The 13,102-nt window shown below is 44.3% G+C and overlaps 1 protein-coding gene across 3 annotated transcripts in view; it reads right to left on the bottom strand.

Annotated features, from left to right (window-relative positions):
- LOC121573503 (band 4.1-like protein 4) overlaps positions 1-13,102 on the bottom strand; it is a 117,399-nt gene that overhangs the window by 41,297 nt on the left and 63,000 nt on the right. For all 3 annotated transcript variants that reach the window (XM_045222526.1, XM_045222527.1, XM_045222528.1), the window contains exons 8-10: positions 6,958-7,045; positions 6,609-6,697; positions 678-741 (exon numbers count right to left, since the gene is read on the bottom strand). In XM_045222526.1, coding sequence (XP_045078461.1) covers positions 678-741; positions 6,609-6,697; positions 6,958-7,045 — 241 coding nt within the window. The remainder of the gene's footprint in view (positions 1-677; positions 742-6,608; positions 6,698-6,957; positions 7,046-13,102) is intronic.

Here is a 13,102-nt window from a genome sequence, read left to right as displayed (position 1 = left end):
TAAACCAAATTCAGTATTTAATTCAGCAAGACTCACAGGTCTCAATGAGTCACACTATCTCAACAGAGAGAAGAGAAATGTGGTTCTGCGTCAGTGATATCACTTTGAAAACGATCAAGAAATCCTCCCCAAAAGCCCCAAAAAGTGTACGTTTGAAAATTCCCCAAAGACCCAAAAGGTCATCATTAAGCTGGATGTGTTTTGAGGAAGTTAAGTTTGTGTGACGCGTCTCTCTCCCCATTTGCACCCATGAAGTAAACATCAGTGAATATGGGAGAGAGCTTTCAAGGCTGCAGCCACGTCCCGTAGTCCTGCTCTGTCATGTTTCTTTAATTTCTCTCCTTAAACATTAGGAAGATGTCAAAATCCTTCAAGATAAAACACACGATTGACCTTTCAAGGTTTCAAATGGGAGTACTGCAGATACTCCTGAGAACATTCAGTCAGTTTCATTTTATGCCTTGTTTTCCACACCTGTGATATCCAAACAAATTGGTTTTGATTCAGTCATAACAAGTTAGCTAGTGTGAATGATCTCAAATTATTGAGTTTATGAAACATGCTAAAATAAACAGAATAATCACAAACAAACAAAGTCAAGGTCAAAAATTCAGTACATAACTTCACAAAACATTCCTTATGCAGATATTACTGAAAGATAATAACTGATAACTTACATCTTTTCCAACGACTCGAAGCTCAAATTGTGTTTCCTTAAAATGCACTTTTGTTATCCTTGGCCTGAAATATTAAAGTAAACAGGTATGATAGCTTATCAGTCACAGTTTATTTTTTTCATAAATACTGCAGTAAGTTATCTAACTAACATGAAGGGCTCTATTTCCGGCTGGCGTTAGTTTGCAATTTCGTCATGTAAAAACTGTCGCACTGGCATTTTCCAGCCGTAACGCCAAGTTCGGCAATTTACCTGTCTTATATCAGCCTGCTTGCTTGCGCTCAGATTGGCACTACAGAGGTTAGTGCGTACGGCACAGTACATCACTGGGGCCAAGCTTCCCTGCCATCCAGCACCTCTATACCAGGCGGTGTCAGAGGAAGGCCCTAAAATTGTCAAAGACTCCAGCCACCCTAGTCATAGACTGTTCTCTCTGCTACCGCATGTCAAGCGGTACCAGAGCACCAAGTCTTGGTCCAAAAGGCTCCTTAACAGCTTCTACCCCCAAGCCATAAGACTGCTGAACAATTAATGAAATGGCCACCCGGACTATTTGCATTGACCCCCCCTCCCCTCTTTTACGCAGCTACTACTCACTGTTTGTTATCTATGCATAGTCACTTTAGCCCTACCTACATGTACATATTACCTCAATTACCTCAACTAACCTGTAACCCCCGCACATTGACTCAGTACCAGTACTCCCTGTATATAGCCTCGTTATTGTTCTTTTATTGTGTTACTTTTTTAAACTTTAGTTTATTTAGCAAATAATTTCTTAACTCTTATTTTTCTTTAAACTGGTTAAGGGCTTGTAAGTAAGCATTTCACGGTAAGGATCTATACCTGTTGTATTCGGCGCATGTGACGAATACAACATGTGATGTGTTTTGCTTTGATTTGGGTGGAAATATTTGAGGTGTGTCCTTAAAAACATGATCCAAAGTGCTAATTTCAGGCAGTGCTGATAGGGATATGTAAGACCAACCAAAAGCTGGTTTTAGCAGTAACGCAGTTGGCTATGGCATGAGTTTTGACAGCGGAAACGTAGCCTATCCAGCCGTGACGCACACTGCCCATATGTGCATAGAACAAGAGTAGCCTAATGTGCTTTTGGTGCCTGTATACTTCATATTTTACTCAATGCAATCACGAAGTAGTCAAGACTGTTGATAGGATTTGGCTCCTGACACCGCTTGGAAATAAATCTTAATCACCAAATATTTATTAAAATATTACGTTTGAGAGGAGTAAAACAGTGAGCTGACATTCCCTTTTGATCTATGCATTGTAGTCAGGCCCACATTCTTTTAGCCATGCAGGTCCCATTTTGGACGTGCATAAATCTCCCTCCATGGTGTAGGCTACGTGTCCATGCCCATCCTGAAACGAGAGATGAGAACCTCGGTGAATACCAAGCCAGGTCACCCAGCCATCCCAGCCTGCACCGGTGAACCTAGTATTTAGAAGTTTTTATAACTTGTAAAAATTGCTTGTTTTCCATTTCATATGTTGAAAACCCAAGCCCTCCCTCAGGCCAACTATAAGGAAGGCTGGTTCAACAACAAGCCCTTCCTCAGGCCTACTATAAGGAAGGATGGTTCAACAACAAGCCCTCCCTTAGGCCTACTATAACGAAGGCTGGTTCAACAACAAGCCCTCCCTCAGGCCTACTATAAGGAAGGCTGGTTCAACAACAAGCCCTCCCTCAGGCCTACTATAAGGAAGGCTGGTTCAACAACAAGCCCTCCCTCAGGCCTACTATAAGGAAGGCTGGTTCAACAACAAGCCCTCCCTCAGGCCTACTATAAGGAAGGCTGTTTCAACAGCAACCCAAGCCCTCCCTCAGGCTTACTATAACGAAGGCTGGTTCAACAACAAGCCCTCCCTCAGGCCTACTATAAGGAAGGCTGGTTCAACAACAAGCCCTCCCTCAGGCCTACTATAAGGAAGGCTGGTTCAACAACAAGCCCTCCCTCAGGCCTACTATAAGGAAGGCTGGTTCAACAACAAGCCCTCCCTCAGGCCTACTATAAGGAAGGCTGGTTCAACAACAAGCCCTCTCTCAGGCCTACTATAAGGAAAGTTGATTCAACAGCAACCCAAGCCCTCCCTCAGGCCTAATATAAGGAAGGCTGGTTCAACAGCACCCCAAGCCCTCCCTCAGGCCTACTATAAGGAAGGCTGGTTCAACAACAAGCCCTCCCTCAGGCCTACTATAAGGAAGGCTGGTTCAACAACAAGCCCTCCCTCAGGCCTACTATAAGGAAGGCTGTTTCAACAGCAACCCAAGCCCTCCCTCAGGCTTACTATAACGAAGGCTGGTTCAACAACAAGCCCTCCCTCAGGCCTACTATAAGGAAGGCTGGTTCAACAACAAGCCCTCCCCTTAGGCCTACTATAAGGAAGGCTGGTTCAACAACAAGCCCTCCCTCAGGCCTACTATAAGGAAGGCTGGTTCAACAACAAGCCCTCCCTCAGGCCTACTATAAGGAAGGCTGGTTCAACAACAAGCCCTCCCTCAGGCCTACTATAAGGAAGGCTGGTTCAACAACAAGCCCTCCCTCAGGCCTACTATAAGGAAGGCTGTTTCAACAGCAACCCCTCCCTCAGGCCTACTATAAGGAAGGCTGTTTCAACAACAAGCCTTCCCTCAGGCCTACTATAAGGAAGGCTGTTTCAACAGCAACCCAAGCCCTCCCTCAGGCCTACTATAAGGAAGGCTGGTTCAACAACAAGCCTTCCCTCAGGCCAACTATAAGGAAGGCTGGTTCAACAACAAGCCCTCCCTCAGGCCTACTATAACGAAGGCTGGTTCAACAACAAGCCCTCCCTCAGGCCTACTATAAGGAAGGCTGGTTCAACAACAAGCCCTCCCTCAGGCCTACTATAAGGAAGGCTGGTTCAACAACAAGCCCTCCCTCAGGCCTACTATAAGGAAGGCTGGTTCAACAACAAGCCCTCCCTCAGGCCTACTATAAGGAAGGCTGGTTCAACAACAAGCCCTCCCTCAGGCCTACTATAAGGAAGGCTGGTTCAACAACAAGCCCTCCCTCAGGCCTACTATAAGGAAGGCTGGTTCAACAACAAGCCCTCCCTCAGGCCTACTATAAGGAAGGCTGGTTCAACAACAAGCCCTCCCTCAGGCCTACTATAAGGAAGGCTGGTTCAACAACAAGCCCTCCCTCAGGCCTACTATAAGGAAGGCTGGTTCAACAACAAGCCCTCCCTCAGGCCTACTATAAGGAAGGCTGGTTCAACAACAATGACTATCTTTTTTATCCTGGTGGTTTTATGACATCATTACATTTCACATTTATTTCTTTTAAAAAAACGGATTGCTTGTTTATCTTTACATTTTATTACAACCAAACTTATTAGAATGATTCACCTTTCCAACATCCGTAGCACGCTTGCAATGCAACTGCTGGAGATGTGTGAATGTGATCTGATCTGTAAGATGGTTCTGATTATATTAATATTTGGGAGCAGTATAACAGTGAGTGGACATTGTCCCTTTCTCGTTATATTGGATCTTTGTCCAGCTACTGTGAAAAGTTGAGATGTGAGTAAAACCCTCCATAGTCTGCGTTGTTTTAATATTATACAGTGAGGGAAAAAAGTATTTGATCCCCTGCTGATTTTGTACGTTTGCCCACTGACAAAGACATGATCAGTCTATCATTTTAATGGTAGGTTTATTTGAACAGTGAGAGACAGAATAACAACAAAAAAATCCAGAAAACGCATGTCAAAAATGTTATAAATTGATTTGCATTTTAATGAGGGAAATAAGTATTTGACCCCTCTGCAAAACATGACTTAGTACTTGGTGGCAAAACCCTTGTTGCCAATCACAGAGGTCAGACGTTTCTTGTAGTTGGCCACCAGGTTTGCACACATCTCAGGAGGGATTTTGTTCCACTCCTCTTTGCAGATGTTCTCCAAGTCATTAAGGTTTCGAGGCTGACGTTTGGAAACTCGAACCTTCAGCTCCCTCCACAGATTTTCTATGGGATTAAGGTCTGGAGACTGGCTAGGCCACTCCAGGACCTTAATGTGCTTCTTCTTGAGCCACTCCTTTGTTGCCTTGGCCGTGTGTTTTGGGTCATTGTCATGCTGGAATGCCCATCCACGACCCATTTTCAATGCCCTGGCTGAGGGAAGGAGATTCTCACCCAAGATTTGACGGTACATGGCCCCGTCCATTGTCCCTTTGATGCAGTGAAGTTGTCCTGTCCCCTTAGCAGAAAAACACCCCCAAAGCATAATGTTTCCACCTCCATGTTTGACGGTGGGGATGGTGTTCTTGGGGTCATTGGCAGCATTCCTCCTCCTCCAAACACGACGAGTTGAGTTGATGCCAAAGAGCTCCATTTTGGTCTCATCTGACCACAACACTTTCACCCAGTTCTCCTCTGAATCATTCAGATGTTCATTGGCAAACTTCAGATGGCCCTGTATATGTGCTTTCTTGAGCAGGAGGACCTTGCGTTCGCTGCAGGATTTCAGTCCTTCACGGCGTAGTGTGTTACTAATTGTTTTCTTGGTAACTATGGTCCCACCTGCCTTGAGATCATTGACAAGATCCTCCCGTGTAGTTCTGGGCTGATTCCTCACCGTTCTCATGATCATTGCAACTCCACAAGGTGAGATCTTGCATGGAGCCCCAGGCCGAGGGAGATTGACAGTTATTTTGTGTTTCTTCCATTTGCGAATAATCGCACCAACTGTTGTCACCTTCTCACCAAGCTGCTTGGCGATGGTCTTGTAGCCCATTCCAGCCTTGTGTAGGTCTACAATCTTGTCCCTGACATCCTTGGAGAGCTCTTTGGTCTTGGCCATGGTGGAGAGTTTGGAATCTGATTGATTGAATGCTTCTGTGGACAGGTGTCTTTTATACAGGTAACAACTGAGATTAGGAGCACTCCCTTTAAGAGTGTGCTCCTAATCTCAGCTCGTTACCTGTATAAAAAGACACCTGGGAGCCAGAAATCTTTCTGATTGAGAGGGGGTCAAATACTTATTTCCCCTCATTCAAATGCAAATCAATTTATAACATTTTTGACATGCGTTCTTCTGGATTTTGTTGTTATTCTGTCTCTCTCTGTTCAAATAAACCTACCATTAAAATTATAGACTGATCATTTCTTTGTCAGTGGGCAAACGTACAAAATCAGCAGGGGATCAAATACTTTTTTCCCTCACTGTATTCCCTCAGGAAGAAATGATGGTGCCTGTAAGTGTGACATAGCCTATTTAAAAGAAGTTGTTGTTTTGTTTAGAATTTGATTCAAATTATTCCTTCTCTTTTAGGCCTTAACAATAATTAATTTAATCTTGCTTATTGACAATGTTTGGCATGTCCATGCTCAGCCACAATGCAATTTACAGTAGGCCTAGCCCCTAGATCAGTGTGAATGCTATTGAAGCCATACAATTACTTAGAACAATGTGGACTGCAAATGGGTTGAAAGTAACGTCTTTAGCAAAGATAGGTCTACATTTTGCTATTTTGTTTCTGTAAGCCATTTAACAAACTATAAAGGACTAACATTGGAATTGGAGTTGATTCCAAGGCAATACATAAAATACCGTAAATACACAACTTGAAGCAACCACATATTTCACCAAGGAGCACGTTCTGATTGGCCAGTGAGGGGCCAAGCCTCAGCACAACCACAACTTGTTTATTCATCAAAACCCCGCCCTTTCGCACCAACGCCAGCAAGTGAGCCGATAATTGTGATAGTGAAAATAGCAAAAGTATTTCTAACACATCCCTGAACCTATAGCGCTACCGCCTGCACTTAAGATTTACCATTGTGTTAGGTTTGTTAAAATAGAGCCCGAAATGGGAGTTATAGGTCAAACCATCATAGTCATTATTTACTCCTACAGGGTATACAAATCATCCAAAAACAATAGCTACCAGAAATACTTCCCAACTTGTGTTTTGTTCTTGTAGACAACAACTCCAATAGGTGTTAACCCCAGGAAGTATTCAGATTGATTCTCTCCCTGAAACACACCACAATAACAGGTATTATTCCAAAATCAATTTACATACTAAGTGCCAACCAGCAATAACACAGAGTCAGGATATTAACGTATGTGTCAAAGGGTAAGAACATAGTAAAACAGTCATCTCTCCACACAGAGAGACTAGGAAAATAAGAAGGAATATGATCAAGGTTAAGGTGATTGTGATGAACCACAGAATACAGCTCTAACAAGCATCCCAGTCTTCTCCACAGTCAGCGAGTCCAGCTCCTACTTACGAAGACAGGGTGAAGGTCGACTCCGTACATATCCAGTGTTTTGGCGATTCCTAGATAATTGAGTTCAGCCTTGGAGGGAACCTGTTCCCTGAAACACAGAGATGGTATCTTGTTGGTGAAGCATCAGGAAAGGCTTTCAAGCCCATAGACAAACACATAGAAGGAAATCTTGTCTAGTGTGTATCTACAAGTATACATAGTGTGACATTATCGAGTATACATCTTACTGTATACATGGTATAACATGAGCTAGTATACACCTACAAGTATACATACCGTAGTCTAACATTATCAAGTATACATCTTACTGTATACATGGTATAACATGAGCTAGTATACACCTACAAGTATACATACCGTAGTCTAACATTATATTGTACAGTCTACTTAGTACATCTAGATACCTTTATCTATTCTAAAGCTAAGGGTTTAGAAACATCTAAAGCTAAGTGTTTAGAAACAGCCATGTAACAAATCACTAAGTGACTGTTGGTGGAATGCAGTGCAACAAGAGAACACCCAAAATAAATGGAAAGTTGATATTTATTGTGTTGTACTTCACCCCTGATGACAGTATTACAGCAGGGATGGAGAGTTGTTTAACTGTCATGAATCGCCCAGTCTAATAACAGTAAATCTAACATGATGACATACCTGGTCAACAACAGAGGTAATTATAGGTAGAGAGATTATAGCTAGAGTGTTTTAGAGTACTGTATGCAGTGTGGACAGATACAATACAATGGATTCACTCTGAAGTGGCAACACTGAGATAAATAGGTTATATATCATAATAATAATAATATTAATAATAATAAGGAACTACAATACAAGTAATCTTACATGCCAGACTTAAATGTTCAGAGACAGACTTGTCTGGTCCCACGAGACGACAATTAAATAAACTCAAATGAAACTAATACACTTTTCAAAAACGTAACATAACATACTTTCCCCCCTCCTCATCTAATCAGTAATGCTTTTTCTACATTCCTATTTACTAACATTCCATGTTAACAACTAGGTTGGGGACTGGGTTATGTATCTCCTATTACTCATTAACTACAATGTCATACAGAGAGAGTCATGTTTAAAAACCAAAAGTATGCAGTCTAGGAGAACACAGGTATGGAGCAACTGCCTGTGCTTTGCTGTGTACATACGATATGTTTATCGAGAGTGAATCGTGTACCAACTGTCAACTAAGTCTACAATATGGTGAAAATATCTATGAATGTGGATAAAGGGTGATGGAATACCTCTGTCACAAAGGTATTATTGTATGTATCGTGCAACCCACACTGTAATCTCTGGACTATAAGCTGTGTGTCTGCAGTGTAAACTCTGGCTTTGGTAAACTCCATATACTGTGCCCACATCTCCCTCCTCATGTTAGAGGTTAGAGGAGTGAGGCATCCTCTCCTCCCTCTCTGCTCTCGAGCCGTATCATTGATCTCCTGATCACACACATTAGTAACACAGAGACTCAGACTCATTCAGCCTGTTGAAGTGTGACCCCTAGAGCTCCTCCCACCTCCCTTCTCCCTCCATACCCTGAAGACACAATCTCATCCTTCTTTCCCAGTCCATTATGGATTCTGTTCACATGTTCTTTGTAGGTAGCCGGGCCAGGGCTGAGATGATTGTCGGTATAAATGCAGTTAGGTGGTTGAGTGGCTTGGAACGGGGAGTTATTAACGGACGCTCCGGGGTGGAGGCAGGGGCTCCATGGAGCCGTGACACAACGGGCGGGGACAGGGACACTCATCCCTCCGTTTGGCCCCACGTCTGCCTGCCTGGCTGTGTGTGTGTGTGTCGTTAGTGTGTTTGGTTGGCCTAATTTCTTCCCGCCTGGCCTGCCTGCCTGCTGCCTGTGGGACCGAGGCCGCCTGGACGGACGAGACAGGAATAGGAAGTGGAAGAGAGTCAGAGAGCAGCAGATATATGACAAGGGGTGTGGTGCTGGGTGTTCTACATAGCAGATCACAGTGAGGTTGACATCCACAGGCTTTTGAGAGAACTACGTCTATCTCTCTGTATCTATCACCCCCCAGAGCACCTTCTACCTCTCTTTTCCTTCCTCTGCCTCTCCTCTTGTCTCCCCTTGTTTTCACACTGCAGCATCTCTCTCTCTCTCTTTCCCTCTCTCTCTCTCTCTTCCACTGTATCTCAATTCAATTTAAGGGGCTTTATTGGCATTTATTGTCAGTGTAATCTGAGGGAAATATGTGTCTCTAATATGGTCATACATTTAGCAGGAGGTTAGGAAGTGCAGCTCAGTTTCCACCTCATTTTGTGGGCAGTGTGCACATAGCCTGTCTTCTCTTGAGAGCCAGGTCTGCCTACGGCGACCTTTCTCAATAGCAAGGCTATGCTCACTGAGTCTGTACATAGTCAAAACTTTCCTTAATTTTGGGTCAGTCACAGTGGTCAGGTAGTCTGCCACTGTGTACTCTTTGAAATAGCATTCTAGTTTGCTCTGTTTTTTTGTTAATTCTTTCCAATGTGTCAAGTAATTATCTTTTTGTTTTTTCATGATTTGGTTGGGTCTAATTGTGTTGCTGTCCTGGGGCTCTGTGGGGTCTGTTTGTGTTTGTGAACAGAGCCCCAGGACCAGCTTGCTTAGGGGACTCTTATCCAGGTTCATCTCTCTGTAGGTGATGGCTTTGTTATGGAAGGTTTGGGAATCACTTCCTTTTAGGTGGTTGTAGAATTTAATGGCTCTTTTCTGGATTTTGATCATTAGCGGGTATCGGCCTAATTCTGCTCTGCATGCATTATTTGGTGTTGTACGTTGTACACTGAGGATATTTTTGCAGAATTCTAAATTTGTTGTTTGTCCCAATTTGTGAATTCTTGGTTGGTGAGCGGACCCCAGACCTCACAACCATAAAGGGCAATGGGTTCTATAACTGATTTAAGTATTTTTAGCCATATCCTAATTGGTATGTGGAATTTTATGTTATTTTTGATGGCATAGAAGGCATAGAATTTTGTCTTATTGAGATTTACTGTCAGGGCCCAGGTCTCTCTCTCCTTCTGAGTCCCTCCGTCTATCTCTTCCTCTCTCTCTTCCTTCCCACTGCCTCCCCTTTTTTCCTCATATAACAACCTCTCTCTATATCTATCTGCATCTTCTCCCGCTCCTTCTCTCTCTCTATTACTCTCTTCCTCCCGCTACTTCTGTCTCTCTTCCTCCCCTCTTCCTCTCCTCTGTCCCATACCCCAGCCTCTCTCTGATCATCAGTCAGACAGCGGTGGGAGGAAAGGAGGATGCCTGGATGAACCCCCTAGTGACTGATCACCAATCAGACCAGCCTGCTCCACTCTCCTCTTTCCACAGGACGCTTAGCTCACTGGGTAAATAATGACCCAGGCTCGAGTCTCATCAGCAGGCCACGGAGCTGAGGGCTGAGCATCACCCTCCAGTGTTACACTCAGTCACAGCAGCACTGACAGAGACAGAGACAGAGACACACAGAGAGAGAGAGAGCGAGAGCGAGAGAGAGAGAGAGAGAGAGAGAGAGAGAGAGAGAGAGAGAGAGAGAGAGAGAGAGAGAGAGAGAGCGAGAGAGAGAAGCTAAGAGGAGCTAAGAGGCCCCAGAGGGAATAGAGCAAAACCAAATGATGATCACTGTCTCTTAGTCATTGATAGCTGCCTGTTGTCTTTCTCAACAACATTAAGGGGATGTATGGTCATAGACTAACAACTTTCAGGACTTATGGGGTTGACACTGTAAGAAGAAATGTAATGTTTAAAGGTATATGATGTGTCTCAGTCTGAGAATTTTGATTTTCGTGATATCCAATTGGGAGTTACAGTCTTGTCCCATTGCTGCAACTCCTGTACGGACTCGGGAGAGGTGAAGGTCGAGAGCCATCCTCCAAAACACGACCCTGCCAAGCCGCACAGCTTCTTGACACACTGCTCGCTTAACCCGGAAGCCAGCCACACTAATGTGTCGGAGGAAACACCGTACAACTGGCGACCGAAGTCAGTGTGCATGCGCCCGGCCCTCCACAAGGAGTCGCTAGAGCGCGATGGGACAAGGACATCCCGTCCGGCCAAACCCTCCCCTAACCCAGGGGAGGGGTAATTGCGCGCCGCCTCATGGGTCTCCCAGTCGCAGCCGGCTGCGAAACAGCCTGGGATCGAACCCGGGTCTGTAGTGACGTCTGTAGCACTGCGATGCAGTGCCTTAGACCGCTGCGCCACTCGGGAGGCCCAACCCTATAGGTTTCTGTTATAAAATAATAAACTGGATACATTTGTATCAGTTTCTGTCTGACTGCGAGGAGAATGTTGTTATCCACAGAGAAAGGCCCAGGATTGGCTGCAGCGAGGGTATAGTGGGGCTGGGTCATTATAGTGTGTGTGTGTGTGTGTGTGTGTGTGTGTGTGTGTGTGTGTGTGTGTGTGTGTGTGTGTGTGTGTGTGTGTGTGTGTGTGTGTGATTGTGTGTCAGGCCGCCGGGGGCTGCATGGGGAGATTGTGTTGGTGTAATGGAGAGGACATTAGTGGAGAGGAGCTGGCTCTTTATCCTGCTTCACACTGAGATTAAACCACATAATCACTTCACTGTCACGATACTGTAGTCCATGCCACTGTCTGGAATACACAAACAACACCAGGGAATGGATGGATAACCATAATCATATGATGGTAAAATCCATAATATCAAATATTTAACACTTTCATACTGTCAACATTGGTTTAATGGCCACTGTCACTGAACTGACCAGATTCATATAATCACATTTCAATATGAGATTATCAAACAAAGTCCTCTGTAGCTCAATTGGTAGAGCATGGCGCTTGTAACGCCAGGGTAGTGGGTTCGATCCCCGGGACCACCCATACGTAAAAATTTATGCACACATGACTGTAAGTCGCTTTGGATAATTATATATTATATCAAATGGATATTTCTCTCTTTTCAATCCTGTCTGTCTGTCTGTCTGTCTATGTCAGTCTGTCTTTTTGTTATATTACCATGTAATTCACCTCTCTCTCTCTCTCTCTCTCTCTCTCTCTCTCTCTCTCTCTCTCTCTCTCTCTCTCTCTCTCTCTCTCTCTCTCTCTCTCTCTCTCTCTCTCTCTCTCTCTCTCTCTCTCAATTTCAATTTAAGGGGCTTTATTGGCATGAAATAGATAATAAACAAAAGTGAAACAAACAATACAAAAATATCTCTATCCCCCCTCTCTCTCCCTGCATGCCTCCTCTCACCTTAGCCCTGCTTTCAGCCTATCCTCTGTGTGTCTATGAGACAATGAGGAGTGTGTTCGTCAGAGCAGACCAGCCGTCACAGCTGTAATCCATAATCCTCACAAATAGGGTCGGGGTCCTGGCAGCACTGTGTAATCTGACCTAATGCAGATTGGGGGCTGCCGTCCTTTAGCCTTGATAGACCTGGGGTTAATTATCATTTTAGTGTGGGAGAAGTCAGTCATTCATGGCTCTAGCTCTCATCATCACGACTCTGGTCTTTTCTTCTCTGTGACAGCTCTGTTGGTCACCCCTATCCTATACCCCTATACCCCTACAGCTCTGTTGGTCACCCCTATCCTATACCCCTACAGCTCTGTTGGTCACCCCTATCCTATACCCCTACAGCAGGAGAGGTAGTGAAACACACCACACACCCACACAGACACATACTGACACACACACTCCCTCCAAGCCACTTCAACATACCAGGCAGGTGATTGAGCTGTCCATAGGTCACCTCTGGCCTGTTAGGACTGTAGGGCTCTTAGCTCCTATTTCAAAGAGTAGGGAGCAGAGCCAGGAATCCTTATTATCACACACAACATCCCACAGTGCAGGATTCCCAATGGTATTCCCGGGAACTGATATCCCACCCAGCCAAGGAACCATGGGATTACCACCGTAGTGGACCACTTTAAGATGAAATTGAACGATAGTGGAGAAATTCTCAGATGTCTCCAACCTCATTTCCCTAAGCAAATAAATTATTAATATATCAAAGAGATAACAGTATGCCTTTGTCAACAGTCTTGTTTTGAGAGGGAAAAACCCCTTCAGAAAAGATAAAAGAAGGACTCAACTAGGGTTCAGTATTACAGTACCAGAACTAGTAAACAGTTACAGATGAAGTCATCTCTGTAGTTACATGTTATATC

This window comes from Coregonus clupeaformis, chromosome 9 (assembly GCF_020615455.1).
Source record: "Coregonus clupeaformis isolate EN_2021a chromosome 9, ASM2061545v1, whole genome shotgun sequence".
Taxonomy (NCBI): domain Eukaryota; kingdom Metazoa; phylum Chordata; class Actinopteri; order Salmoniformes; family Salmonidae; genus Coregonus; species Coregonus clupeaformis.
Note: the sequence above shows the minus strand (reverse complement) of the source record. Positions and strands in the feature narration are given on the sequence as shown.